The 25,787-nt window shown below is 43.3% G+C and overlaps 1 protein-coding gene across 4 annotated transcripts in view; it reads right to left on the bottom strand.

The window, feature by feature from the left end:
- Positions 1–25,787, bottom strand: part of PLOD2 (procollagen-lysine,2-oxoglutarate 5-dioxygenase 2) — a 169,350-nt gene that overhangs the window by 98,217 nt on the left and 45,346 nt on the right. For all 4 annotated transcript variants that reach the window (XM_033959381.1, XM_033959382.1, XM_033959379.1 and 1 more), the window contains exons 2-3: positions 23,186–23,277; positions 10,186–10,322 (exon numbers count right to left, since the gene is read on the bottom strand). In XM_033959381.1, the coding sequence (XP_033815272.1) occupies positions 10,186–10,322; positions 23,186–23,277 (229 nt within the window). The remainder of the gene's footprint in view (positions 1–10,185; positions 10,323–23,185; positions 23,278–25,787) is intronic.

The following is a 25,787-nucleotide window of genomic DNA, read 5'->3' on the forward strand; positions in this document are numbered from 1 at the left end:
ACCTTTTCAGTTGGGGGCCCACCCGGGATGGGCAGATGACATCACCAATGTTTTGTGAGTATTTCTGAATTTTTTCTGTTCTTTAATACTCACTGGTATTGGTGACCTGTTCCCACCCTTTATTTTAAGTTCAAGCTTTGGGTTCTATTACGGTGTTTTTGGGGAAAAATCTCGGGGTACTTTCGGTAAGCGCCCCTCGTGAATATAAGCAGCTGCCATTCTTTCGGGAAGAATGAAATTATTTATAGAACCCCCCTGCCCACTCTGTCATTTGTGAGGTTAAAAATTTTATAGAGTATAAGATTTTATTGTTTCTTATTACTGTATCTCGCTTATAAGGTAAGATAAGCGAATATTTTTGCATTGTTATATTGTTTTTGTAATGAGTCATAAAGGCACTTAGGATTCTCCCCCTCCTAGACAGATGAGACTTGTAAGGCTTATGTTGCCTGTGTGTGTGTGACATTCTTCCTTCCGCTCACATCTCTCTGTGTCACCAATCCTTTCCCGTATACGTTTGCACTGTTTATATGTTTAACACTGAGGTAGGACATGCTGTTATGTGGAATGAATTGCAAGCGCTGTTTGAATCAGTCTAAGATCTTTCCCTCGTAGTTTGTACACAAGAACTGTTTCTTGTCTTCTTTTTGAACATACAATAGTTTGATCCTGACTTATTCTGTGCGTTTCTTCTACGGCTGCTTCCTTTGTTTCTGTGCTGGCAAAATTTTGTTTTGTTTTATTTTTAGAAGATTAACAAGTTGTGAATTTTCTCTGTGCTTATTTGGATACCTAGTTACTGACCTTAAGGAATGCGATTCTGGTTTTCTCTTTCTGACTGTAAGCCTCATTTTTTCAATTTGGCAGTTTGAATTATATAATGTACAAATGCACTTTTGACTGCCAGACGTTGTTCTTTGCTTTCATTATCAGGGTCCGTGCATGAATGCTTTTGCCCTCCCCCCAGACTTCCCGGTTTTGGGCTTCCACTGACAATGTTGTATTTCATGTACCCCCCTATAGTGCTTCTTTGAAGTTACTCATTCTTGTTTTTATCAAGCAGTACGGTGAGAATCATGATTCCACTGCTTGTCACTTTTCTTTCCTCCGGTATTATCAAAACCACTATCAATCCTGTTGTCAAAGCTGATGGCATCCCCCGCTTCGTCCTAGACTTTAGGGCTGTTAATGTTTTGGTAATTTTCATTGCACCCATTGTCCCTGATGTTTCTTCCTCTCCTCCATTCCACCGGCAGCCAATGTTTTTTTTCTGTCATTGTCCTAAAGAAAGGTTTTTTTTCAGTCCCTGTTAATGAGGCTTCTCAGCCCCTTTTTGCCTTCACCTTTAAGCAACAGTATACCTGGTGTGGAATGCCCCAGGGCTATGTTGACCCCCCTGTGGTGTTCTTCATTGTCCTCTGGGCTATTCTACAGCCATGCTCTGCCCCTCATGGTTCTGTCCTCATCCTGTACCTCATTTTGTGTCCATAATTCAGGAGACCTGTCAGGCTGATAGTTTGCACCTTTTACAATGGTTGTCTGTGTGTGGTCACAAGGTGTCACGAAATAAACTGCACTGGTGTAAATCTGAAGTGAAATACCTGGGTTTTGTCCTGTCTCATGGTCAGAGGAAAATCTGCACTTTCCGCATTGCTGCTGTTCTGGGTCTGCCCCACCCAGCTACCAAGAAAGACATGCTTACTTTTCCTGATATGATTGGTCACTGCCGCCAATGGATCTCTGATTGTTCCTTCTATGACAGACCCTGGTTTCTGAAATGACTGCTCTTATCAGATGGACTCATGAAATGTTGGACATTTGAGATGTGCTTTGGTTTATAGCCTAGGTCTGGGTCTTCCTGCTTATGCCCATATGTTTTATCTCTTTGTTTGGGACCATTGTAACACCATGAAGGGAGAACATGGCGGTAAGTTACGCTCTGTTGCCTTTTTTTTCTATAGTCACTCCTGTTCAAGTTCATGGCATGCTTGCCTGCTTGAAAGCCCTGGCTGCATGTGCTATGGTGGTTGAGATAGTTACTCCTCTGACCCTTGGTCACCTCACTACCCTTTACACTTTTCACGATGTCCAAGCCCTTCTTTTAAATGGGCTCCTGGGTCTCAAGGGTGAACAGGATTCTCTTCCTCTCTTTTTTCACAGCTTCAGTCCTTTGTTACCCCCCCCCCCTCTGAACTTGATGCCTGGCGTTTGGCAGGTGCCCAAACCCGCCCTTTTGGATGGACTTTGGTACAAAGAGGGGAAACCCTGGATACCAGCTGCTAGCTCTCCCTTATTCATTGCCCAATATCATGGTATTGGTTATCGCAGTGCTCGCTCGACATTTTAACTTCTTGCTAGTGATATTTTCATTCTTGACCTTTTGCTCCTTGCTACAGATATATATAGCTCGATAGCTACAGCTAGCACGTTTGTGAATTGAAAACAAATTGGAAAACACAATTCCTTTCTATTGTTTTAGCTGAAATTAGGATGTTGCTAATTTAAAATGTTTTTTTCTTTTTCTTAGCAATAGTTCGGATATATACATAGCCATCCCAGATCAGTTTTGGCACAGATATTTCTAATGTTTTCCAAGGGTCCTCTTTATCACTGCAGAGATAGAGACGCTCCAAAGAGACATTAGTTTTATGCCTTTTTCCAAATATGAGATGGTTATGATATACATTATTGTTTCTTTGTTTTGGTTTTTTATATCAATATGTTTATTTGCAGAGTTAAATTCAGCCCTGCACACTTGACAGATGGAGTAATGGCTTCACGTCTAAAACTTTATGTTTTGTTTGTGTCATGTCTACTTGTTTTAGTTTAGTGGGTACCCCAGGATACATAACATTGACCATTTCTAGAGCTCTTTTTCCACTTCTTACTAGCCTAACTGCGCAATGTTCTTTTACTTATAGCTTTCATATTCTAAATGAAGTTTAGTTAGGGGTTATATGTTTAAGAAAAAGCTTTACTTTATACAGCGTTTATTTCGTGGTGCTCCCTACATATGATCCATTCAGTATATATTTCTGAATACATTCAGTACATCAGTATGGTCTCTCTGAAGTGCCATAATAGTTATATGCAGCACGCAAAAACATATCTTTTTGGATTGTTCAATTAAGAACCTTAAGTAACTGAATATTGTCTCTCTTTTGTCATAGCTATACCAAATAAATGTATTGGATTCTCACATGTTGGCACATTCAGTACAGGCAACATGGTTTCTCTCTTGTTTTCTATCTCTTATTTGGATCACATTGGAGTACCGCTGCTGAATGATGTTTGGACTCTTTACAAGCCAGGTGTATCTCTTTCTGTATGCACAGACATCTGGCTGCTCTCCCTTTGAGATTCTCACGGGATGACCTTTCCCCGCCCCATGGGTAGACAAACCCTCAATAGTTGAGAGTAGTGATCTTCCCTTGATACAGGAGGAATACGTCTGAAAGCTCATTGAAATATTAGGGCTTGTTCAAAGAAACGTGTCTTGCACTTCTCCTTTCTCTCCACAGATTCCTACCCATTTTTTCCAGCCTGGTGATTGTTCAGAAGCTTTCCAAGGATCGGAAGCAGACGGATTTCCCTTTGGCCTTCCCACTACTGTGATCGCTGTGACCAGGCCCGCTGCACTCACTGAGGAGTTTCCTGTTTGGATCCACGCAAGTCGCTTGAAGAGGGTTAACCTAAAACCCCAGAAGCAAGTCTTCCCTGCGCAGATTTCACCTCCTCCAGTGGAACAACATGATGATCTCATTGCAGCATTCTATCAACTTTATCATTCTCTTACTGGAAATGCTGCTGCTAGTTTTTCTTCCTGTATGGATCATTTCTAACTGGGTCTACAGGGATGATGTGTTCTGGGTCCACAACACTTTCTGCCCATACCCATCTGTAAATGACACTCCTGCTGTAAACAGCACCCCCGGCACCTCTTTGCGAACACGACATCAAGCTGGACTACTCCCTCGAAAAGGCTGTCCTTCAATTGGAATCCAGAAAGATAGACAGTATACTACCTTTTGGTATAATTCCAGTAGTGTGCAAGTTGCCACCTTCTCTTTTGAGTATTGTGACATTGTGGACTGTTCATCAATTGATATCCCAAGGCTGTGCCATTGGTCCTCAGAGATTCCTAAAACTAAAGACATATGTATATATATGTGTTACTGACTCACGTTGGGGGGATAAGTGTGCATTCTGGGGAGCGGTAGGGTGGAATATTGATACTGACTGGGCTTATAAATCAGAAAGTACTCTGAAAAAAGTGGACCAAAATGGTAAATCACTGCTTACTTGTATGACCCTTCATAAGGTTGGAAACTGTTATAGGAAAAGTGTTCCTGCACAAATTATTAAGCTTTCTCTTACTATTGACAACCCTAGACCTACTGATGAAGGTATGTACATTATGGGCATGTGGTTTATTATTTTTTTTTATTTTTTATTTATTCAATTTTCTATACCATTCTCCCAGGGGAGCTCAGAACGGTTTACATGCATTTATTCAGGTACTCAAGCAGTTTTCCCTCTCTGTCCCAGCGGGCTCACAATCTATCTAACGTACCTGGGGCAAAGGGGGGATTAAGTGACTTGCCCAGGGTCACAAGGAGCAGCGTGGGTTTGAACCCACAACCTCAGGGTGCTGAGGCTGTAGCTTTAACCACTGCGCCACACTCTCCCCCTAAGGGTGGGTCTAGCTATCCGACCTATCAGTTTTCTTACGGGATCTATCTACCTCCTCTAATTTTACCTATCCTCTTTGTGCACTGTGGTGTTCTAAATACCTTTTGCTGCCTGGACAGAAAAAGCTTGATATTGCCGTTACCATCTATAAGGGTAATTACACATGTCATGTTTCTAATCTGACACAGGGTAGTTTTGTAGGTAATTTACCTCCAGGTTATTGTTCTGTCTTGGCTCATAGGTATGCCCCATTGTTGCAGCATCAGATTTTCACCCTAGGTGATATTTACTGGCTCTATGGAGACTTTTGGCTCCCTGTTAAGCTACCCAGCCAGTGGATAGGCCAGTGTGCTTTAGCTAAGGTTTCCATGCTCCTGCATATTCTTTCTGAAAGGCACCCTTCCTATTCACATGGTTTTTCCTCTTTTCTGTCTCGACATAAATCTGATCTCCTTGGTTGTTTTGATCTGCATGTATACATAGATGCTATAGGGGTCCCAAGAGGGGTCCCAGATGAATTTAAGACCCAAGCTTAGGTTAAGGCTGGGTTTGAGTCCCTTATTCCCTTTGTTACTATTAATAAGAATGTTGATCGGATTAGTTAAATGTATTATAATCAGCAACGCTTTGTGAACTACTCTAGGGACGCCTTGCAAGGTATTGCTGATCAATTAGGCTCCACTTCTCAGATGGTTTTCAAAATCGTATGGCCCTGGATATGATTCTAGCTGAGAAGAGGGATGTCTATAAAATTCTTCCCAGTACTTTATGGTGTTGCACTTTTATTCCTGACAATATAGGTCCACTATGGCCATTCAGAAATTAGCAGACCTCTTTGCTGAGCTCAAATGTAACTCTGATTTATCTAATTCTTGGGATCAGCACTTTAGTTGAATGCAGGGTTGGGTAAAAGACCTTTTTATTGTTATAATCTCTATTATTATCTGCACTCTTGTCTTTGCCTGCTCATGCACTGTGTTATTCGTATTACAGCTCCTAAAACCCCTCCTCGAGAGACATATCTAGAGTATCTCTCCCTCCAAGCTCATGCTGTGCATTTATGACGTCATTTTCATGACATAAGAGGGGATTGAAGGGACACGTCTTGTAGTTTTCCATATGCTGTTTAAAGCTGTAAGAAAACCAGACCCTGTTTGTTTTTCCTTCTCTGAAATACTGCAAGGACATTTATGTTTGAAAAGATGTGTTCTTATCTTGTTGTGAAGTGAATTCAATTGTTTTCATAAGCTGTATTTGCAAACAGCTTTAGATAAGAAAAAGGCAGCTCTGCTGACCAAGGCCCCCTGTGGACTTCAGCCTTTAGATAGTAAACATGCTTGTTATTTCTTTAAAGTTTCATGTGACCTGTGTCCATATATGGTTTGTATTTACGTCACATGCTGACACATGCTGACAACACTGATTCATGTAAAATGATATAAAAGAGGTGTAAAGCTGACAATAAAGCGGACATGTTTGGAAGATGATTTCTTGTCTTTAAGATATGTCCCCAGATGCATCTGGCTTCCAAATGACAGAGAGAGAGAAAGTATGGGGCAGGAATTGGGACCTAAACCTTTTCATCCTGAATGCTAATTCTCATTCCAGAGTTGTAGGTGTCTCAGACATTGTCAGCCCTTGGCATGTGGAAAATTCTAGCTGCTTAATGATGCCATAGAGAGAAGAGGTGGGGTTAATGCAGCTAGTGATTGATTGCTCTTGCAGATGGAGGGCCTTATCTTGATCTGGTGGGGGATAAAATCTCCCATGCTAGCTGTCTCTTTCACTTCAGGCCAGTTAGCATAAAGGGATTTTGAAAGACAGCATGCACACTCAAAATTTAACACCTGGTCCAAGGCATCTGGTTATTTTATATCACATTTAATTCCTAACAAAACATTATCCCAAATATTTAAACATTCAGTTCAGCTTTGGATTCAAATGTTTAAATCTATACCCAGATATTCAGTGCCAGCCATTACCCGGATATTGGGGCTACCGGGTAATTATCCAGGTATCACCAATATTCAGTACCAGATAAGATGGACGGGGTATCTTTTAAGTTCTGCCTTGTCCCCGTGTCATTCTCTACTTCCAAGTTCAGAAGTAGGTATCCTCGGTCTTCAAAGGCTGCAGCCCAGTTGGGTTTTCAGATTTCCCCAATGACTATGCATAAGATCCTAGTTCAATGCACTGCCTCCAATGTATGCAAATAGATCTCATGCACTTTCATTGAGGAAATCCTGAAAACCTGACTGGAATGCAGCCCTGAAGAATTGAGGCTTCACCCCCCCCACCCCCGCCCATCAACTAGTTGCCTCTCCCCATTGGCATATATGGGGGTAATTCTATAAGGAGCCATATAGATTGCAAGTAGCAAGAATGTATGTAAATGCAAGTATTCAAGATGAATCCAATTCTATAAAGTGTGCATAAAATATCGACACATAGAAATAGACGGCAGATAAGGCCACGGCCCATCTAGTCTGCCCACCCCAAAGACCCTCCCCTATCTTTCTCTGTGAATAGATCCCACGTGTCTGTCCCATTTGGCCTTAAAATCAGGCACGCTGCTGGCCTCAATAACCTGAAGTGGAAGACTATTCCAGCGATCAACCACCCTTTCAGTAAAAAAGAATTTCCTGGTGTCCCCGTGCAGTTTCCCGCCCCTGATTTTCCACAGATGCCCCCTTGTTGCCGCTGGACCCTTGAAAAAGAAGATATCTTCTTCCACCTCGATGCGGCCCTTGAGATACTTGAATGTCTCGATCATGTCACCCCTCTCTCTGCGTTCCTCGAGTGAGTACAGCTGTAATTTATCCAGCCGTTCCTCGTACGGGAGATACTTGAGTCCTGAGACCATCCTGGTGGCCATTCTCTGGACCGACTCAAGTCTCCGCACATCTTTGCGGTAATGCGGCCTCCAGAACTGTACACAGTACTCCAGGTGGGGCCTCACCATGGATCTATATAATGGTATAATGACTTCAGGCTTACGGCTGACGAAACTCCTACTAATGCGGTACTAAGAATGATGTTTCTATAAAAATTATAGAATTGTGTTTAGGCTTGGCTAGGCATCCTAACTTTAGCATGCCTTATTTATGCCAGGATTTTTTTTTGTCTAAATACCTGCGCCTAAGTTTGGTGCTTAATGTCTCTTAATTCACAAAGAAGTGCCTAACTTGAATAACCTTTGCTTTTTTTTTTTTTTTTTTTTGTGAGCAGTAGCTGTCGCACTTTTTTCGATGATGTTTACCCGTGTTTTATTTATTTAGGACATTGATGATAAGGGCAAAAACCATAGATGATATTTTTCATTTTTCTTTACACAATTATTGCACAGACTCCTGAAGCAGGCCTTTGGCCAAAACATGTACGTGCCGAGCCTCAATTGATATAATAAAGGAACTGAGCACCTCAGGTCACCTTCACTGCCTCTTTGTTGTAACTCAAACTCGCCCATGATCTGCCTCTAACCACATCCACTTTGAGGTAGGCACTTTGGACTAGATGCCTACTTTTTATAGGCTTGTGGTTTTTGAGTTACAGTAGGGGCCTAACTTTCAATTAAGACCAATTAAAGCCAATTCTGAGGTGTTACTGGCACCGATTAAACCTATTAATAAAGTCAGGTGCCTGCATTGACTAGGTGTGCCAATGTAGATGCTTAACTTTACGTGTATTATATAGAATTTGCCAGGACATGTACTTGCATAGGTTGACACATACACATGTAATTGACTATCTTCCAGGTTCATGCTGTTCTCTATATCAGTTTTTCTCAAGTCGGTGCTGGAGTACCCCCTTAGCAGTCAGGTTTTCAGGATATCCACAATAAATAGGCATGGAAATGATTTGCATACAATGGAGGCAATGTATGCAAACCGATCTCATGCCTAGTCATTGTGGATATCCTGAAAACCAGACTTGAAAGGAGGTTCTCCAGGACTGACTTGAGAAACATGCCATTCTTTGAACGCATGAACTTTGCATGTAGGCATTTACAAGAGTGGAGTTCAAGAAGAGTGCAAAATTACGCATATGATTAATAGAATAAACATGTGCTCTTTAAACAATCTAGGCGTTAGCATTTACATCAGCTCTAAGACGGGTATAAGTGCTCATGGCTAAATTGCAGGCACATATTTGACCTATTACACTCGTCCTCTATAAATAAAAGTAAGCCACCCACTTTTCTTTACAAAGTATGCAGAGCCAGCCCTGCCACATGGCAAACTAGGAATCCCCATAGGGGGCAGAAATAGGGAGGTGGCAGTGTTGCTCCAGCATGAGAGAAAGCCTTCACCACTTCCCCGTGAAAGTGCTATTTATGCACACAAGTAGCGCATAAATACAGGTGACCAGTTATAGGACTGCTCTAATTAAAGCACTCCGAAGTACCATATTTAGTGCCTGACTCCTTGATTGATAAACATGGTTTAAGCTGTGCTTCTCAGACAGGTAACAGCATTTACCTTATTTCATTCGCTCTGAAAAGCAGAAATATCACTGTAACCCTCAATGTCAATCTTACTTTTTTTTTTTAATTAGGATTTTATCCACCTTTTGAAAGAAATTCACCCATGGCGGTATACATCAAGACTTGTATCACCTACCATAGGAGAGGCTCAGTAGAAATTACAGAGTAATACTTTTAAAACTAATATGATGAATTTATTTTTTTTTTTTACTCAGAGAATAAAGCTCTGGAATGCGTTGCCAGAGGATGGGGTAAGAGTGGTTAATGTAGCTGGTTTAAAAAAGGTTTGAACAAGTTTCTAGAGGAAAAGTCCATAATCTGCTGATGAGAAAGACATGGGAGAAGCCACTGCTTGCCCTGGATTGGTGACATGGAATGCTGCTACTATTTGGGTTTCTGCCAGGCACTTGTGATTTGGATTGGTCTCCGTAAGGCTATTCTTATGTTTTTAAGGATGGATGTGTATTTCCTTACACAAAGATTACGATACAGATCAGCAAGATTACTACCTAACCAAGGCCTTTCTTTGTAGACTATTACAGTTGCCTTGAAGCAAATGCCTCTTCTTCTGAGAATGAACAAGCAGATCATAAGCACTTAAATTAAATCTTCAGTAAAAGTCCAATGATAGAAAAAATGACAACTTTAACTTTAATGACATTTAATTGCCATGATAAGAAAGCTGAAGAATATTACACGCCAAGATAAAACTGGTGACTTAAGTCAAAGGGTTTGCACAACCTGTCAGCATCTGGTAACATTCCTAAGTTCACAGCTGTTATCTGCAAAGGCAGAAACATGGACATATCCTCAGAGTCCAGGGCAAACAGGCTGACATTTTGACAGACCAGCTACTGCAGCTAACTTACTGTAAGTAAAAACAGAGACAGGAAAATGCAGCCAAATCATAACAGCCAGAATTAAAACAGAAGCAATCGTCACACACTGCACTGCTTGGTAACTTGTCTAGTAACCTCTTGCAGACAGCTATGTAAGCTGAGTCATCTTACCTGTCTGTGAATAATATCACCAGATCTTCTTGGCCAGCATAGTTTGCTAATGCTTCCTTCAGCAGTCTCACTTTCTGCCCTCCACCAATAGAATTAGCTGCATTGCCTCCTTTCCATTCTTCTCCTCTACCAAGAACCTAATAGCAGAAAAGCCAGAGATTGATAAAAACTATCATGGGGTTTTAATCGGCACATGGAACTCAATCTTTATATTAATAATTGGGAGAAGGATGGGAGAAAATGATTGTTTTATGTATTACTTGTGTAGTTAACAGTGCGTTTTATGCAGTATTTTATGTTCAATTAATTGTATTGCACTGTCGAAGTTTGAAAATCAATAAAGATTAAAAAAAAAAAAAAAGAAAGAAACTCAATCTTTCTACTTCTGTTGCTTTTTTTCTGCTGCTCACCCTCCCTGTTTTGGTTTTTTTTTTACCACGTAGAAATACCATGTGCAAGTTTAATTTGTTTGACTCGTGTTTCCATTTCATAACTGTTGGCCACATGAAAGTGCTGGATCTAGCAATTCCTGTACGACAAACATGACACAACCCACTCATTTCTTATGGGCTGTGTCACAGTTGCCAAGATTGGACTCGCTAGTGCGGCTTTGTGAAAGGGGCCCTAAAATTTATTTTAAGAATTTCTATACTGTCTAAGGCCTAAACGGTTTACATGGTATTACATACATAAATTTGGAACCGGCAAATCCTCAGAAAATCAGCAATAGGAAGATCAATGCCAAAAAAGACCTATACAAACAATTATGAAAAGATTCTCCAAGATCAACCGTCATGAGGAATCAATATCTAGAAAAAGACATTTACAAACAATTGTATTTTATTTGATATATTATTGGTGATTTATAAATAAGCACTTTAAACTTCACTTCTCATTTTCTGTGTTTCACATCGTACACATACAACACTTGCTTTCAGGTGATGTAATTCAGACCTCATTTTAAAAAAAATTAGTTAGGGCTAGCCCTGCCTCTAAGCACACTAGGGAGCCCAAAATCAGAACTTAAACATGTATAAAAGCCCTGTAAGGTGCCCCGTTACTCTGTTGCCATGTCTGGGTACCTAGTCCATTACAAAATTGGTCCCTCCCACTTCTAAATTGTCTTGTTATGGGCCCCTCCCACTTCTAAATGGTCTTGTTGGGACTTGGACAAAATTTTGGTCAAAAATGTAATATAAAGATAGATGAACAACAGCCTAGATGTCCCAGATAGACAATTTTTGGAAAAAAAATATTATAGACGTATTTTTCGAGAAGTTTCAAGTTTATTAAAAAATTGTTATACTGCCAAATCAAAACTTCTTAGTGGTTTACAGAGCATTAAAAAGGATTACATAATGTAAGTAGCAAGGCTAAAAACATAAAATAAATTCAACAGACTCATAACAGGACAAAACAAAATTACTAAACAAAACAGGAACAAAAGGAATTAGAGTAGAACTACATTATTGACATAAGAACATAAGTAGTGCCTCTGCTGGGTCAGACCACAGGTCCATCACGCCCAGCAGTCTGCTCCCGCGGCGGCCCAACAGGTCATGACCTGTCTGAATCACCCCTTGGTTTCTCATCGAAGTCCTATCTTCCCATCAAATTCTTGACCCTTTGTCCCTGCACCCCTTTCAGTACCCTACGATCCCTTTGTCCCTCAGGAATCTGTCCAATCCCTGTTTGAATCCCTGTACTGTATTCTGCCTGATCACTTCCTCCGGGAGTGCATTCCATGTGTCCACGACCCTTTGGGTGAAGAAAAACTTCCTTGCATTTGTCTTGAACCTATCCCCCTTCAGTTTCTCCGAGTGCCCCCTCGTACCCGTTGTCCCTCTCAGTCTGAAGAACCTGTCCCTATCCACCCTCTCTATGCCTCTCAGGATTTTGAAAGTCTCTATCATATCTCCCCTGAGCCTCCTCTTTTCCAGAGAGAAGAGACCCAGCTTATCCAGCCTCTCAGCGTATGGGCAGTTTTCTAGCCCTCTTACCAGCTTCGTTGCTCTTCTTTGGACTCTCTCAAGCACCGCCATGTCCTTCTTGAGGTGCGGCGACCAATACTGAACGCAGTATTCCAGATGCGGGTGCACCATCGCCCGATATAGTGGCATGATGACTTCCCGCGTCCTGGTTGTGATACCCTTCTTTATGATGCCCAGCTGAAGGTTTGCCTAGCTGTTTGATACTCTAGCGTCAGTCCTGATAGTTAATAGTTTAACTCATTACACAATGCAAACATTTTTCATTTATATTGATTAATATTTATTTATTCATATTTCTATACCGTTCTCCCAAAAGAGCTCAGAACGATTTACATGAATTTATTCAAGTACTCAAGCATTTTTCCCTGTCTGTCCCGGCAGGCTCACAATCTATCTATCTGGGGCAATATACAGTATAGTAGTACTTTTATCCAGATTTTATATACGGACACGATAGAAACAGTTACAAGTTTTTAAAAACCTATAACTGTTTTAATAACCTTTAACTATAACAGGCAACTGCTCTGGCTAATAGAAAACTGTCCCAAGTTCATCATCAAAATGTCAATACCTTAAAAAGAGGACATACCCATGGGAAAGGCTAAAGCAAGTGTTCAGTGCTGAAGTCCAGCAACACTAGGTAAGTCAATGAATCACCTAAAATTGGGCACCAATATTCAAAACCTTAACCAACTATAAATCATCTGAATTTAAATAGTTTACACAGTATTTATTTTAAAAAAATTTCTATTCCCGCTTAATCCCAAGCAGTTTACAAAATACAAACAATCATAATTTGACATGCAAAAAAATTAAAAAAAACACAACAAAATATATCTAAAATTCTTCTCAACTAGTACTATAATCCAATCAACTAAAAGCCTCCACAAACAGTGTTGTTTTCAATACTTTCTTAAATTTCTGACTATCTGGGAGCAACATGATAGCAGATAAAAGCCAAACGGCTCATCCATCCTAAATTCCAGTGAGGATCTTTCCTTCAATATCGGGCTCTGAGTTACATTACAGCTATGACAGCGAGTTTAGGAGGTGCTTTTAAGAAGGCCTGGGTGCGTTTTACACATCTGCAAAACTGGTCTACTACATAAATCAGCAGAAACTCATAAAACAGTGGTTTCAGAAAAGGCACAACTTATTCACAGAAGTGGCAGCATGCAAAAATTTAAAGGAAGTGTGCTGTCGACATGATGGTTCTTCAAACTACATGCAGAGTCTGTATTTTTACAATGGCGAATTCTTTTATACCATGGAAAATTTCTATGTTGGCTTCAAGTCACACATAACATCTGGTTAACTGTTTGCATGAGCCTGGTGTTGGAAGGCATGTTAGGGTTGGATGGAATATTTGAGAAGAGAGTAATATATCTCTCAAGAGTTTTAAACCACCTCAAAATATCAAAAGTTTGTGTACTGGACCTAGGCTGCTTAATCAAGTCTCCTCAGATTTGCAGTTTTACTAAATCTACCAATTATTCATGTAAGTGGCATCACTTTTACATATAGGGGAAGATTTTAGATTTATGTAAAGAGGAGAATTCATGTGGCCAAGACAAGCGCAGAGCCTCTTGTACAATAAGACTAAAGCTGCACATTCAAGACCCTCCTTATCCAGAGGAAGCAGAGATTTGATGAAGCTGCATATGGGGAAAACAAAAAGATTTCTTATCTTCCTCTTCAACATACACAGATGTGAACAGCTTTGTAAAATTGTTGCTATCTTAGGAAACTGTTCCCCATGGCATGATACCCTTCCAAGTAGGAAGAGGGTCCCCATATGTAGTCCCTCCTCCAGCAACAATACCCCCCCCCCCAACAGGAGAGCAGCCCATGGGACATCCACAATCCCTCATATGGTGGGCAAGCACTTGCTATGTGGTAGTCCCTCTTGAGGCCCAACACCCCCTCCCTCCAGAGCAGTGAGTCCAAAGAGACTCCCTTCTACAGCCCCAATATCTCCCCAAACCCTATCCAAACCTATTGAAGTTATATCACATAAGCAAAAAAGCACAGTTACTTACCGTAACAGGTGTTATCCAGGGACAGCAGGCAGATATTCTTGACTGATGGGTGACGGCACCGACGGAGCCCCGGTACGGACAATTTTAGAGTGATTGCACTCTAAGAACTTTTAGAAAGTTCTAGCTCGGCCGCACCGCGCACGCGCGAGTGCCTTCCCGCCCGACAGAGGCGCGCGGTCCCTCAGTTAGTATAAGCCAGCTAAGAAGCCAACCCGGGGAGGTGGGTGGGACGCAAGAATATCTGCCTGCTGTCCCTGGATAACACCTGTTACGGTAAGTAACTGTGCTTTATCCCAGGACAAGCAGGCAGCATATTCTTGACTGATGGGTGACCTCTAAGCTAACAAAAAGAGGGATGGAGGGAAGGTTGGCCATTAAGAAAACAAATTTTGTAAAACAGATTGGCCGAAGTGACCATCCCTTCTGGAGAATGCATCCAGACAATAATGAGATGTAAAAGTGTGAACTGAGGACCAAGTAGCAGCTTTGCAGATTTCCTCAATAGGAGTGGAACGGAGGAAAGCTACAGATGCTGCCATTGCTCTGACTCTATGGGCCGTGACAGAACCTTCCAGTGTCAGTCCGGTCTGAGCATAACAGAATGAAATGCACGCTGCCAGCCAATTAGACAACGTACGTTTAGAAACAGGACGTCCCAATTTATTCGGATCAAAGGACAGAAAAAGCTGGGGAACTGATCTGTGGGGTTTCGTACGCTCCAGATAGTAAGCAAGAGCCCTTTTACAATCCAAAGTATGCAGAGCTTGTTCCCCAGAATGAGAATGAGGTTTTGGAAAGAAAACCGGTAGAACAATGGATTGGTTGAGATGAAATTCAGAAACAACCTTGGGGAGAAACTTTGGATGTGTACGCAGAACCACCTTGTCATGGTGAAAAACCGTAAAAGGTGGATCTGCAACCAGTGCATGAAGCTCACTGACTCTCCTGGCAGAGGTAAGAGCAATAAGGAAAAGTACCTTCCAAGTGAGAAACTTGAAAGGAGAAGTAGCTAAAGGTTCAAATGGAGGTTTCATTAAAGCTGAAAGAACCACATTGAGATCCCAGATAACCGGAGGGGCTTTAAGAGGTGGTTTAACATTGAAAAGCCCACGCATGAACCTGGACACCAGGGGATGAGCTGAAAGAAGTTTTCCATGGACTGGCTCATGAAAAGCTGCAATGGCACTGAGGTGGACCCTGATGGAAGAGGACTTCAGGCCAGAGTCAGACAAAGAAAGAAGATAATCTAACAACGTCTCCACTGCCAGGGAGGTGGGATCAAGATGATGAAGAAGACACCAGGAAGAAAATCTCGTCCACTTTTGATGGTAACATTGTAGAGTGGCTGGTTTCCTGGAGGCATCCAGAATGGAACGAACGGGCTGAGACAAAAGAGTATCAGTCGCGTTCAGCCCGAGAGATACCAAGCCGTCAGGTGTAGAGACTGGAGGTTGGGATGCAGAAGGGTTCCCTGCTGTTGCGTAAGCAGAGAAGGAAACAGAGGAAGAAGAAAAGGTTCCCTGGAACTGAGTTGAAGTAGAAGGGAGAACCAATGTTGCCTGGGCCACCTCGGAGCAATCAGAATCATGGTGGCTCGTTCCCTCTTGAGCTTGAACAAGGTTCTCAACATGAGAGGCAGAGGAGGGAAGGCATACAGGAACAGATTCGACCAGTCGAGGAGAAAAGCATCTGCTGTTAGACGGTGCGGAGAGTAAAGTCTGGAGCAGAATAGGGGCAGCTGATGATTGTGAGGAGCTGCAAAGAGGTCTATCTGAGGAGTGCCCCATTGATCGAAGATAGACTGCAGAGTTACGGGATCGAGTGTCCACTCGTGAGGTTGGAGAATTCTGCTGAGTTTGTCCGCTAAAGAATTCTGAGCCCCCTGAATGTAAATAGCTTTGAGGAAGAGATGATGATCTATGGCCCAAGTCCAGATCTTCTGGGCTTCCTGGCATAAAAGGCGAGAGCCTGTCCCACCCTGTTTGTTGATGTAGTACATCGCAACCTGATTGTCTGTGCACAACAGAAGGACCTGAGGAAAGAGAAGGTGTTGGAAGGCCTTGAGGGCGTAAAACATCGCTCTGAGTTCCAGGAAATTGATTTGATGCTTCCTTTCCTGGGCTGACCAAAGACCTTGAGTCTGGAACTCGTTCAAGTGAGCTCCCCATGCGTACAGAGAGGCGTCGGTGGTGATGACTAGTTGATGAGGAGGCTGATGGAACAGAAGACCTCTGGATAGATTTGAGGATACCAACCACCATTGAAGAGACTGACGAAGAGATGATGTCACAGATATGTGTCGTGAGCAAGGATCCGACGCTTGGGACCACTGGGTAGCAAGGGTCCATTGAGGAGTGCGCAGGTGAAGACGGGCATGAGGTGTGACATGAACTGTGGATGCCATGTGCCCCAAGAGTACCATCATTTGTCTTGCTGAGATGGACGGCAGTGGAAGCACCTGGTGACATAGAGACTGAAGAGTCTGGAGACGATTGGATGGTAGGAAAGCTCTCATTAGGAGTGTATCCAGGATCGCTCCAATGAATTGAAGTCTCTGAGTGGGAATGATATGAGATTTGGGTAGATTGATCTCGAATCCCAGAAGTTGTAGAAACTGGATGGTTTGGTTGGTGGCCAGAAGGACTGCTTGAGCGGATGTGTCTTTGATCAACCAGTCGTCCAGGTAAGGAAATACATGCAGGTGGTGAGAGCGTAGAAATGCCGCTACCACAATGAGACATTTGGTGAATACCCTTGGAGATGAGGCAAGACCGAAGGGCAGCACCTTGTACTGGTAATGACAATGATTGATCATGAATCGGAGATATGGTCTTGAGGTTACATTGATCGGTATGTGAGTGTAAGCCTCTTTGAGATCGAGGGAGCATAGCCAGTCGTTTTGATTTAGAAGGGGATAAAGGATGGCTAAAGAAAGCATCTTGAATTTTTCTTTTACTAGATGAATGTTGAGATCGCGAAGATCCAGGATGGGTCTGAGATCTCCTGTCTTTTTGGGAACTAGAAAGTAACGGGAGTAGAATCCCTGCCCCTTTTGATCTAGAGGAACTTCCTCTATAGCGTTCAGAAGGAGGAGGGATTGGACCTCCTGAATAAGGAGGGCCGATTGAGGACTGTTCAAAGCAGACTCTTTTGGCAGGCTTTGAGGTGGAAGAGTCTGAAAGTTGAGAGAGTAGCCGTGGCGGATGATGTTGAGGACCCATTGGTCCGATGTGATTACTTCCCACCGGCTGAGGAACAGAGAAAGTCGACCTCCTATAGGCTGAGGCAGGAGAGCAGGAATAGGGATACTGGCTATACTGTGGAGAATGAAGTCAAAAGGGCTGTGACTTCTGCTGAGGAGGTTGTTTTACAGCTTGTTGCTGCTGCTGTTGTCTGGGAGGCTGACGTTGTTGTTGCCTCTGACGCCTAGGTTGCTGAGCAGTGGTAGTCAATGGACGAGCTGTGAAGCGGCGTTGATAGGCCGATTGCTGCCTATATGGTCTTGGCGGAGGAGGCTTCTTTTTATTCTTGAGCAGGGTATCCCAGCGCGTCTCATGAGCAGAGAGCTTTTGTGTGGTTGAGTCCATGGAATCCCCAAAGAGCTCATCCCCTAGGCATGGGGCATTGGCTAACCGATCTTGATGGTTAACATCAAGCTCGGATACCCGAAGCCAGGCCAAACGACGCATAGCTACTGACATTGCTGTCGCTCTGGATGTTAGTTCAAAGGTGTCATATATGGATCTAACCATAAACTTACGTAATTGTAGAAGAGACGACAAGCATGTGTGAAAAGCGGGATGCTTTCGTGAAGGAAGATATTTTTCGAAAGAAGCCATGGTGGTAAGGAGATGCTTTAAATAAAAAGAAAAATGAAAAGCATAATTACCAGCCCTATTTGCCAACATAGCATTTTGGTAGAGCCTCTTACCAAATTTATCCATGGCCCTTCCTTCTCTGCCAGGAGGGACAGATGCATATACACTGGCTCCTGAAGTCTTTTTAAGGGTGGATTCGACAAATAAGGATTCATGTGGAAGTTGAGGTTTGTCGAACCCAGGAATGGGAATTACCTTATATAGAGAATCCAGCTTACGTGGGGCCCCTGGGACAGTTAAAGGAGTCTCTAAATTCTTATAGAAAGTTTCCCTCAAGATGTCATGAAGGGGAAGTTTCAAAAATTCCTTTGGAGGCTGATCAAAATCAAGGGCATCCAAAAAAGCTTTAGACTTTTTGGATTCAGCCTCCAAAGGAATGGACAAGGACTCACACATCTCTTTCAAAAAACTAGAGAAAGAGGAAGTGGCCTGTTTGGAGGATGGGTCAGGGACAGCCGAATCCTCCTCCTCTGAGGAACATTCGCCTTCAGAAAGAAAGGGTTCCTCTGAGTCTCCCCACAGATCAGGGTCTCTGACATGGGAAGAATGGTCCCGAGACTCAGGTGTCGACGTTTGCATGTGTCGGGTTTTGCGCACCGACTTACCCGACCTCATCGATACCGAGTCAGGAGAAGTTATCGGTCGCACCGGTGCCGAAGTCTGCACCGATTGATGGTGAGCTCTCGGCTCCGGTGCAAGGACTGGCATCGATACCGATGAGGTTAGGTGAAGCGGTACCGAGACAGTGGAAGCAGGTAACACGGGTTCCACAATCGGTATCGATACGGGTTGATCCACAATCGGTACCGGTGGCTCGGTGCGGACTGGCACCGGAAGGTTCGGTGTCATGATAGCAGGAAGGAGTCGTTCTAATTGCTCCTTAAGCTGCACCTGAAGGATGGCCGTAATGCGGTCATCGAGGGATGGCACCGGTACCGCTTTTTTCTTCTGCAGTACCTGCGGTGCCGCTCGACGCCCCGGAGATGAGGAGCCCGATGTCGAGGGACTCACCTCTATAGGGGCGGAGCGCTTCCGCTGGCGTCTTACAGGCGGCAGGATTGGACTCACTGCACTCGAGGCCGGAAGACGTTCCAGCGGGGAAGGCTTCTTAGCCGGCTTACCTGACTGTTGAGATGCCGGTGTGGAATCACGCGGCGTCGAAGACGAGGGTGCCGACTGAATCGGTGCCGAAGCCGGAGTCAAAGGAACGGGGTCGGACATCTCGGCACCGAACAACAATCGCTGCTGAATTTGGCGATTTTTTAATGTCCGTTTTTTTAAAGTAGCACAGCGGGTGCAAGAAGAGGCCTGATGCTCAGGACCCAAACACTGTAAACACCAGTTGTGTGGGTCCGTGAGAGATATAGGCCTAGCACACCGCTGGCACTTTTTAAAACCCGGTTGAGGGGGCATGAAAGTAAAAACGGCTTCCGCCAAATCGAAGGCCGAGGCTTCGATGGTGGCAGAAGGCCCCGCCGGGGAAAAACCGAAAACTGAAGAAAAAAATGAAAGTTTTTTTTTTTTTTTAAACAAAATGGAAAGAAAGAAAAAAGGCAATTTAAGCCAAAAAGTTTACGCGAGCGGGAAGGCAAGTTAGGAGAAAATTTCAACAGCCGTTGAAAACGCGTCTTCTTAGCTCCGCGGAAACTAAGAAACTGAGGGACCGCGCGCCTCTGTCGGGCGGGAAGGCACTCGCGCGTGCGCGGTGCGGCCGAGCTAGAACTTTCTAAAAGTTCTTAGAGTGCAATCACTCTAAAATTGTCCGTACCGGGGCTCCGTCGGTGCCGTCACCCATCAGTCAAGAATATGCTGCCTGCTTGTCCTGGGATAATGATTAAATCAGCAATTATTAATATTTTTCAGGCCGCAACCCTATGGTTGCAGCTGTAGCAATGTCCGTGATCCCATCAAGATGTGTCATGATGTGCATATGTTCTACTGCAGTGTTTCTCAACTCAGTTCTGGAGTACCCCCTTGCCAGTCAGGTTTTCAGGATATCCACAATGAATATGCATGAAAGAAATTTGAATATAATGGAGGCAGTGTATGCAAATCAAGTTCATGCATATTCATTGTGGATATCCTGAAAACCTGACTGGCAAGGGGGTACTCCAGGACTGAGTTGAGAAACACTGTTCTACTGGACTGGTTCATGACACCAAACACAGTGGGGTCGATATTCAGATTGTGCTCGGTGCCAACCATTTCCAGTGACCGGTGTTGAATAACCAATTTATTTCTGACTGCTTTAAACTTAGCCAACTAAGTCAAGATTGACGAATTTGCTGAACTTCTTCGAGGAAGTTAACAGGCAGATAGACAAAGGTGACCCGGTTGACATTGTATATCTGGATTTTCAGAAGGCGTTTGACAAGGTCCCGCATGAACAACTACTTCAAAAAATTGCGAGCCATGGGATTGAGGGTGAAATACTCACATGGATCAAAAACTGGTTGGCGGATAGAAAACAGAGAGTGGGGGTAAATGGACAATACTCGGACTGGAAAAGCTTCACCAGTGGAGTGCCGCAGGGTTCGGTGCTTGGGCCCGTGGTCTTCAACATATTTATAAATGACCTGGAAATTGGAACGACGAGCGAGGTGATTAAATTTGCAGATGATACGAAGTTATTCAGAGTAGTAAAGACGCAGGAGGATTGCAATGACCTGCAACAGGACATAAACACGCTCGAGAAATGGGTCGCGACATGGCAAATTAAGTTTAATGTGGATAAGTGTAAGGTGAAGCATGTCGGTAACAAAAATCTTGTACACAAATACAGGATGTCTGGTGCAGTACTAGGAGAGACCCCCCAGGAAAGAGACTTGGGAGTACTGGTCGACAAGTCGATGAAGCCGTCCACGCAATGCATGGCGGCGGCGAAAAGGGCAAACAGAATGCTTGGAATGATTAAGAAGGGGATCACGAACAGATCGGCAAAGGTTATTATGCCGCTGGACCAGGCAATGGTGCGACCCCCCCCTGGAATACTGCATCCAGCACTGATCGCCGTACTTGAAGAAGGACAGGTACTACTCAAAAGGGTCCAGAGAAGAGCGACTAAAATGGTTAAGGGGCTGGAGGAGTTGTCGTACAGCGTAATATTAGAGAAACTGAGAAGGGATATGATTGAAATGTTCAAGATAATGAAGGGAATAGACTTAGTAGATAAAGACAGGTTGTTCATCCTCTCCAAGGTAGGGAGAACGAGAGGGCACTCTCGAAAGTTAAAAGGGGACCGATTCTGTACAAACGTAAGGAAGTTCTTTTTCACCCAGAGAGTGGTGGAAAACTGGAACGCTCTTTCAGAGGCTGTTATAGGGGAAAACACTCTCCAGGGTTTCAAGAAAAAGTTAGACAAGTTCCTGCTAGATCAGAACTTACGCAGGTAAGGCTAGACTCAGTTAGGGCTCTGGTCCTTTTATCTAAGGGCTGCCGCGGGAGGGGACTGCTGGGAACGATGGACCACTGGTCTGACCCAGCAGCAGCAATTCTTATGTTCTAAGATTCAGCACTGGCTGGCTCAGTTTATATTCCACACTGATATGATCCCTCTCTTTTCCCTCTTGTTTTTAACCTTAATTGTTCTCTTTTCTTTAAAAATTGTATTTCTCCCTACCATCCTGTTGTTTCCTTGATATTATTACCTTGTCATTAATAAGTCTGTTAATTGTTCCCCATTTTAATTTTTTAACTGTTAAACACTTAGAATGTATGACTAGCGTTTTATCAAATTTTAATAAAACTTGAAACATGATAGCAACTAAAGATACACTGGCTATTTAAGCGGCACAATCGGACCGCTAAACAAAGTCGACTAGTGCTTTCATTTTTGCGGCTTAGCCAGCTATCCGCTAGCCAATAAGCACTAATATTCTGCGGCCATCTCACATTGTAAAACCGCTTAGAAAGCCTTGATAGGCGGTATATAAAATCCTAATAAACTTAAACTTAAACATTGACTATTAACTTAGCGTTATTTAACCATCCAGGAGTCGTTCCTGGATGGTTAAATAGTGCTGAATATCAGGCAAAGTATGTAGCCCTGGATTAAAGCTACTAATGATTTAAACAATAGTGGCAGTTTTATGCCACCTTAATTTCTTGCTTCTATGAACATAAGAACGTAAGAATCGCCGCTGCTGGTCCATCATGCCCAGCAATCCGCTCCCACGGCGGCCCTTAGGTCAAACACCAATGCTCTAACTGCTGTGTTGTAAGGAGGGGGAGTGGTCCACCCTGGGTGCCATGTTGGTGGGGGTGCTGGCACCCCTCCTTCTCTCCATCTGCCCCCCCACCTCTTCCCACTTCTCCTCTCCCCCTTCCCTTCCACCGTATCTCTAGTTGTTCACCGCTATATCAGCTTCAACGTGCTCCTCGCGACCACGACTGTCTCTCCCGCTGACGTTACTTCCGAGTCCCACAAGTAGGACGTGACATCAGAGGGAGAGCCAACGGAGTTGCGAGGAGCATGTTGACATTCTTTTTGCTTGTGGAGGTGAACAACTCCCTCCTCCCCTTCTTATCCAAGCTACTTGAACATGCTGTTCACCGCCATTACCTAGACTTCCTCTCATCCCATAATATTCTGTATCCGCTTCAGTCAGGCTTTTGCCCACTGTCCCTTCTGCCTTGCTGCACCGTCAGCTTGGAACAAGCTGCCCGAATCCCTACAGCGGGCTCCGTCTCTGGCAGTGTTCAAGGCCCAGTTAAAAGCCCACCTCTTCAAGAGTGCTTTTGACTCCTAACTCCTCTCACCTTGGGTTCTGCATTCCCAACCTTATGTGTCATGTTTGTCTGTCCAAGTTAGATTGTAAGCTCTTCCGAGCAGGGACCGTCTATAAATGTTAAAATGTACCGCACTGCATATGCCTTTCAGCGCTATATAAATGATAAGTAGTAGTAGGTGGTTTAAGGAAAGGAAGTGGGGTGCAGGCGCAGCGGGGGGGGGGGGGGGGGGGGATCGGGGAAGGAGCAGGGCGGCGGAGATGAGGGCGGGGAAGGGGTGCCACCGGCCTGGGCATCTCTCACCCTTGCTATGCCACTGCTTCTATGCAATGCAATTATGTGTTACACTGATCATAAGACATACCTTCACAGTATAGTTGAAGTACTTTGCAGACTGCATAAACCGGTGGAAGCCATCAGTTTTTTTAGTTGCTACTGTAAGAATTAATAATTTATCTGAAAAGTTAAAAAAAAATAAGTGACGACAATTAATATTTAAATGTCACGCTACGCAGCTAAACACAGGTTAGAATTAATATTCACCAATTAAATTGTCAGTGCATAATGGGCATATTTGTCACATGAAAACTTGATTTTTGCGCATTTGAGTGTGGAAAACAGACTTTCCGTGTAACATGTGAAACTGTTGTTTCCTTTACTGGCTTTTTAACCACAAAATAGGATGCTTTGCAGCACAATAAACATAGGAGGGTCACAAAAATATAAAGGAAATTCAGGAAAAGGGAGGATTGTTCCTGAAATTAAAAAGAGCAGTATTAATTTGGAGTTATGGTGACTCTTTAATTCTATAGGGATCCCCAAGTGCAATCAAAATTGCTTCAAGACTAGACACAGTGTCACCTTATGGCAGTGTATTGCACTCTGTGTGCCATGGCACATTAATTTACCGCCCAAGATTCCAGGTGTGCCGAAAGACACCGGGGAGGAGGAGAGGCACTGGCACCGGCTACAGGACATGGCTGTCACGGCGAGAGGCACATCCTGTAGGCAGTCAGCCGGCGCTTCACCGTCTCACCATGCATCTTCCCTTCCAGCACACCCCAGTAGCGGCTCAGGTCCCGTCTGAAGGGCTTTCACGCAGGCATGCATGCGCAGACATCAACGTGATGACATCATGCATGCGCGTGACATCATTGCATTGATGTCCGCCCACTTCCAAAGTTTGAGAGACACTTATGGGACGGAAGGCCTGAAGGTCATCTGAGGAAAACAGTAACATAATCTTTTACTAAGGCGCTGATTTAGAGCGCGCTAAATGCTAATGCACCCATTATATTCTAAGGACGCGTTAGCATTTAGCGTGCATTAATATTTAGCGCACCTTAGGGCTCCTTTTACGAAGGTGCGCTAGCGTTTTTAGCACTGAAGATTAGCGCGCGCTAACCCCCGCGCAACATGAAAAATACCAACACAAGCTCTATGGAGGCATTAGCGTATAGCGCATGCGGCAATGTAGTACGCGCTAAGCCCGCTAGCGCACCTTCGTAAAAGGAGCCCTTCGTAAAAGATCCCCATAGTGTTATCAATCTTAACTGCCAACAATTTGGCTTTGTGTGCGTCTCATAATCCTATAGTGCACAACCCTAAAGAGGGCATTGTTAAAGGAAGGGCATGGGCGGATCAGGACATTCCAGAAATTTATGCACCGAGTTATAGAATACCATGGATGCCCAGCCAAATTGGATGCCAGGAATTATATCTGGTTTCAGCAGGCATAACTCCTGTTGCCCAGATTTGGATGCAGGAATTGGTGGTATATGCTATTCTATAAAGGATGCTCAGAATAGTAGTGGGCGCCAAATTGGGGTTTTTTTTTAACAGTTTCCCCAATTTGAGCACCATTTACTGAATCTGGTCCTTCATCTCAGCAGCACTGACACAGTTCATATCCACTATGAATCCATCCAGGGGAAAACTACATAGGCAGCAGCAAAGTACTTAAAGGCAGCTGTAAAAACAGAGGTAAGAAGATTTAAGCAAGGAATTAGCAACACAACAGGCAGCGTGATTAATATGGTGGAATGTCAGGCCTGTCATTTTTTTTTTTATATAAACAATTATAATTTTAAAAATGAATAGAAGTTTCAGGTTAGGGCCAATGCCAGCCTTAGCCTTCAATTACTGCACCAGCTGCAAATTCAGAAAGGTTCCAGGTTGGCACATCACATAAGCATGTAAGTGCATGCACATGCATGCGGTTTTTCAAGTGAAGCACATTTTGTATAGATGAGACTGCCTACATGTATGTAAAGCTACATTATAAAAGGGTGTGGCAGATTAACGTGTTTGGGTTTTTTTTTTTCTGCTTTCCTAACTCTGTATATGATCTCATATGTAACGGTGAAAAGAATAGCATGATAAATGCAAGGTCTGTATTTTTCCATAAAGAGCAGAACATCAATCTTGCTAATTCTGTTTACAGTGTTGAACTCAGCTTTGGAAACTGAACTGTACTTTTGGTTTCCTTCAGCTTTGCAGATGCCTGAAATAGAATTTGACAAAGCCCTGTCTGCAAAGTGTCTCAAACGGAAAGCTACTTCAAAAATTAGTCAGGTAATATTTTTTACTTTATTATTTTTGTAAACATGGGTCAAAATATTTGAAAACGTTTCTCTGTAGATGCTAACTTATTTTTTTTACTATGCCAGTCTTTAAAAAAAAAAAAATTGACAATGACCAATCTTTTGTATATTACCTAACATTTCATTTATCTCATCATATTTTATTTGTTCTCCTTTTTCTGATAGTTTTAGAGTTACAACATAGTCGTCATCAATGTAATACATATTTTGATATTATATTAAATATAATCCAGGGTTCTGCTGGCCATAGTGGCCAGGAGAAAGCTGGAATCTTAGTGAGCTTATTATGTCATTTTTTTATGCTGCCCAATGAAAAATATTTCAGTACATGAACTTCCAAGACAGCAACATTTTCTCTGAAAT

The sequence above is a fragment of the Geotrypetes seraphini genome, chromosome 9 (genome assembly GCF_902459505.1).
Source record: "Geotrypetes seraphini chromosome 9, aGeoSer1.1, whole genome shotgun sequence".
NCBI lineage: Eukaryota > Metazoa > Chordata > Amphibia > Gymnophiona > Dermophiidae > Geotrypetes > Geotrypetes seraphini.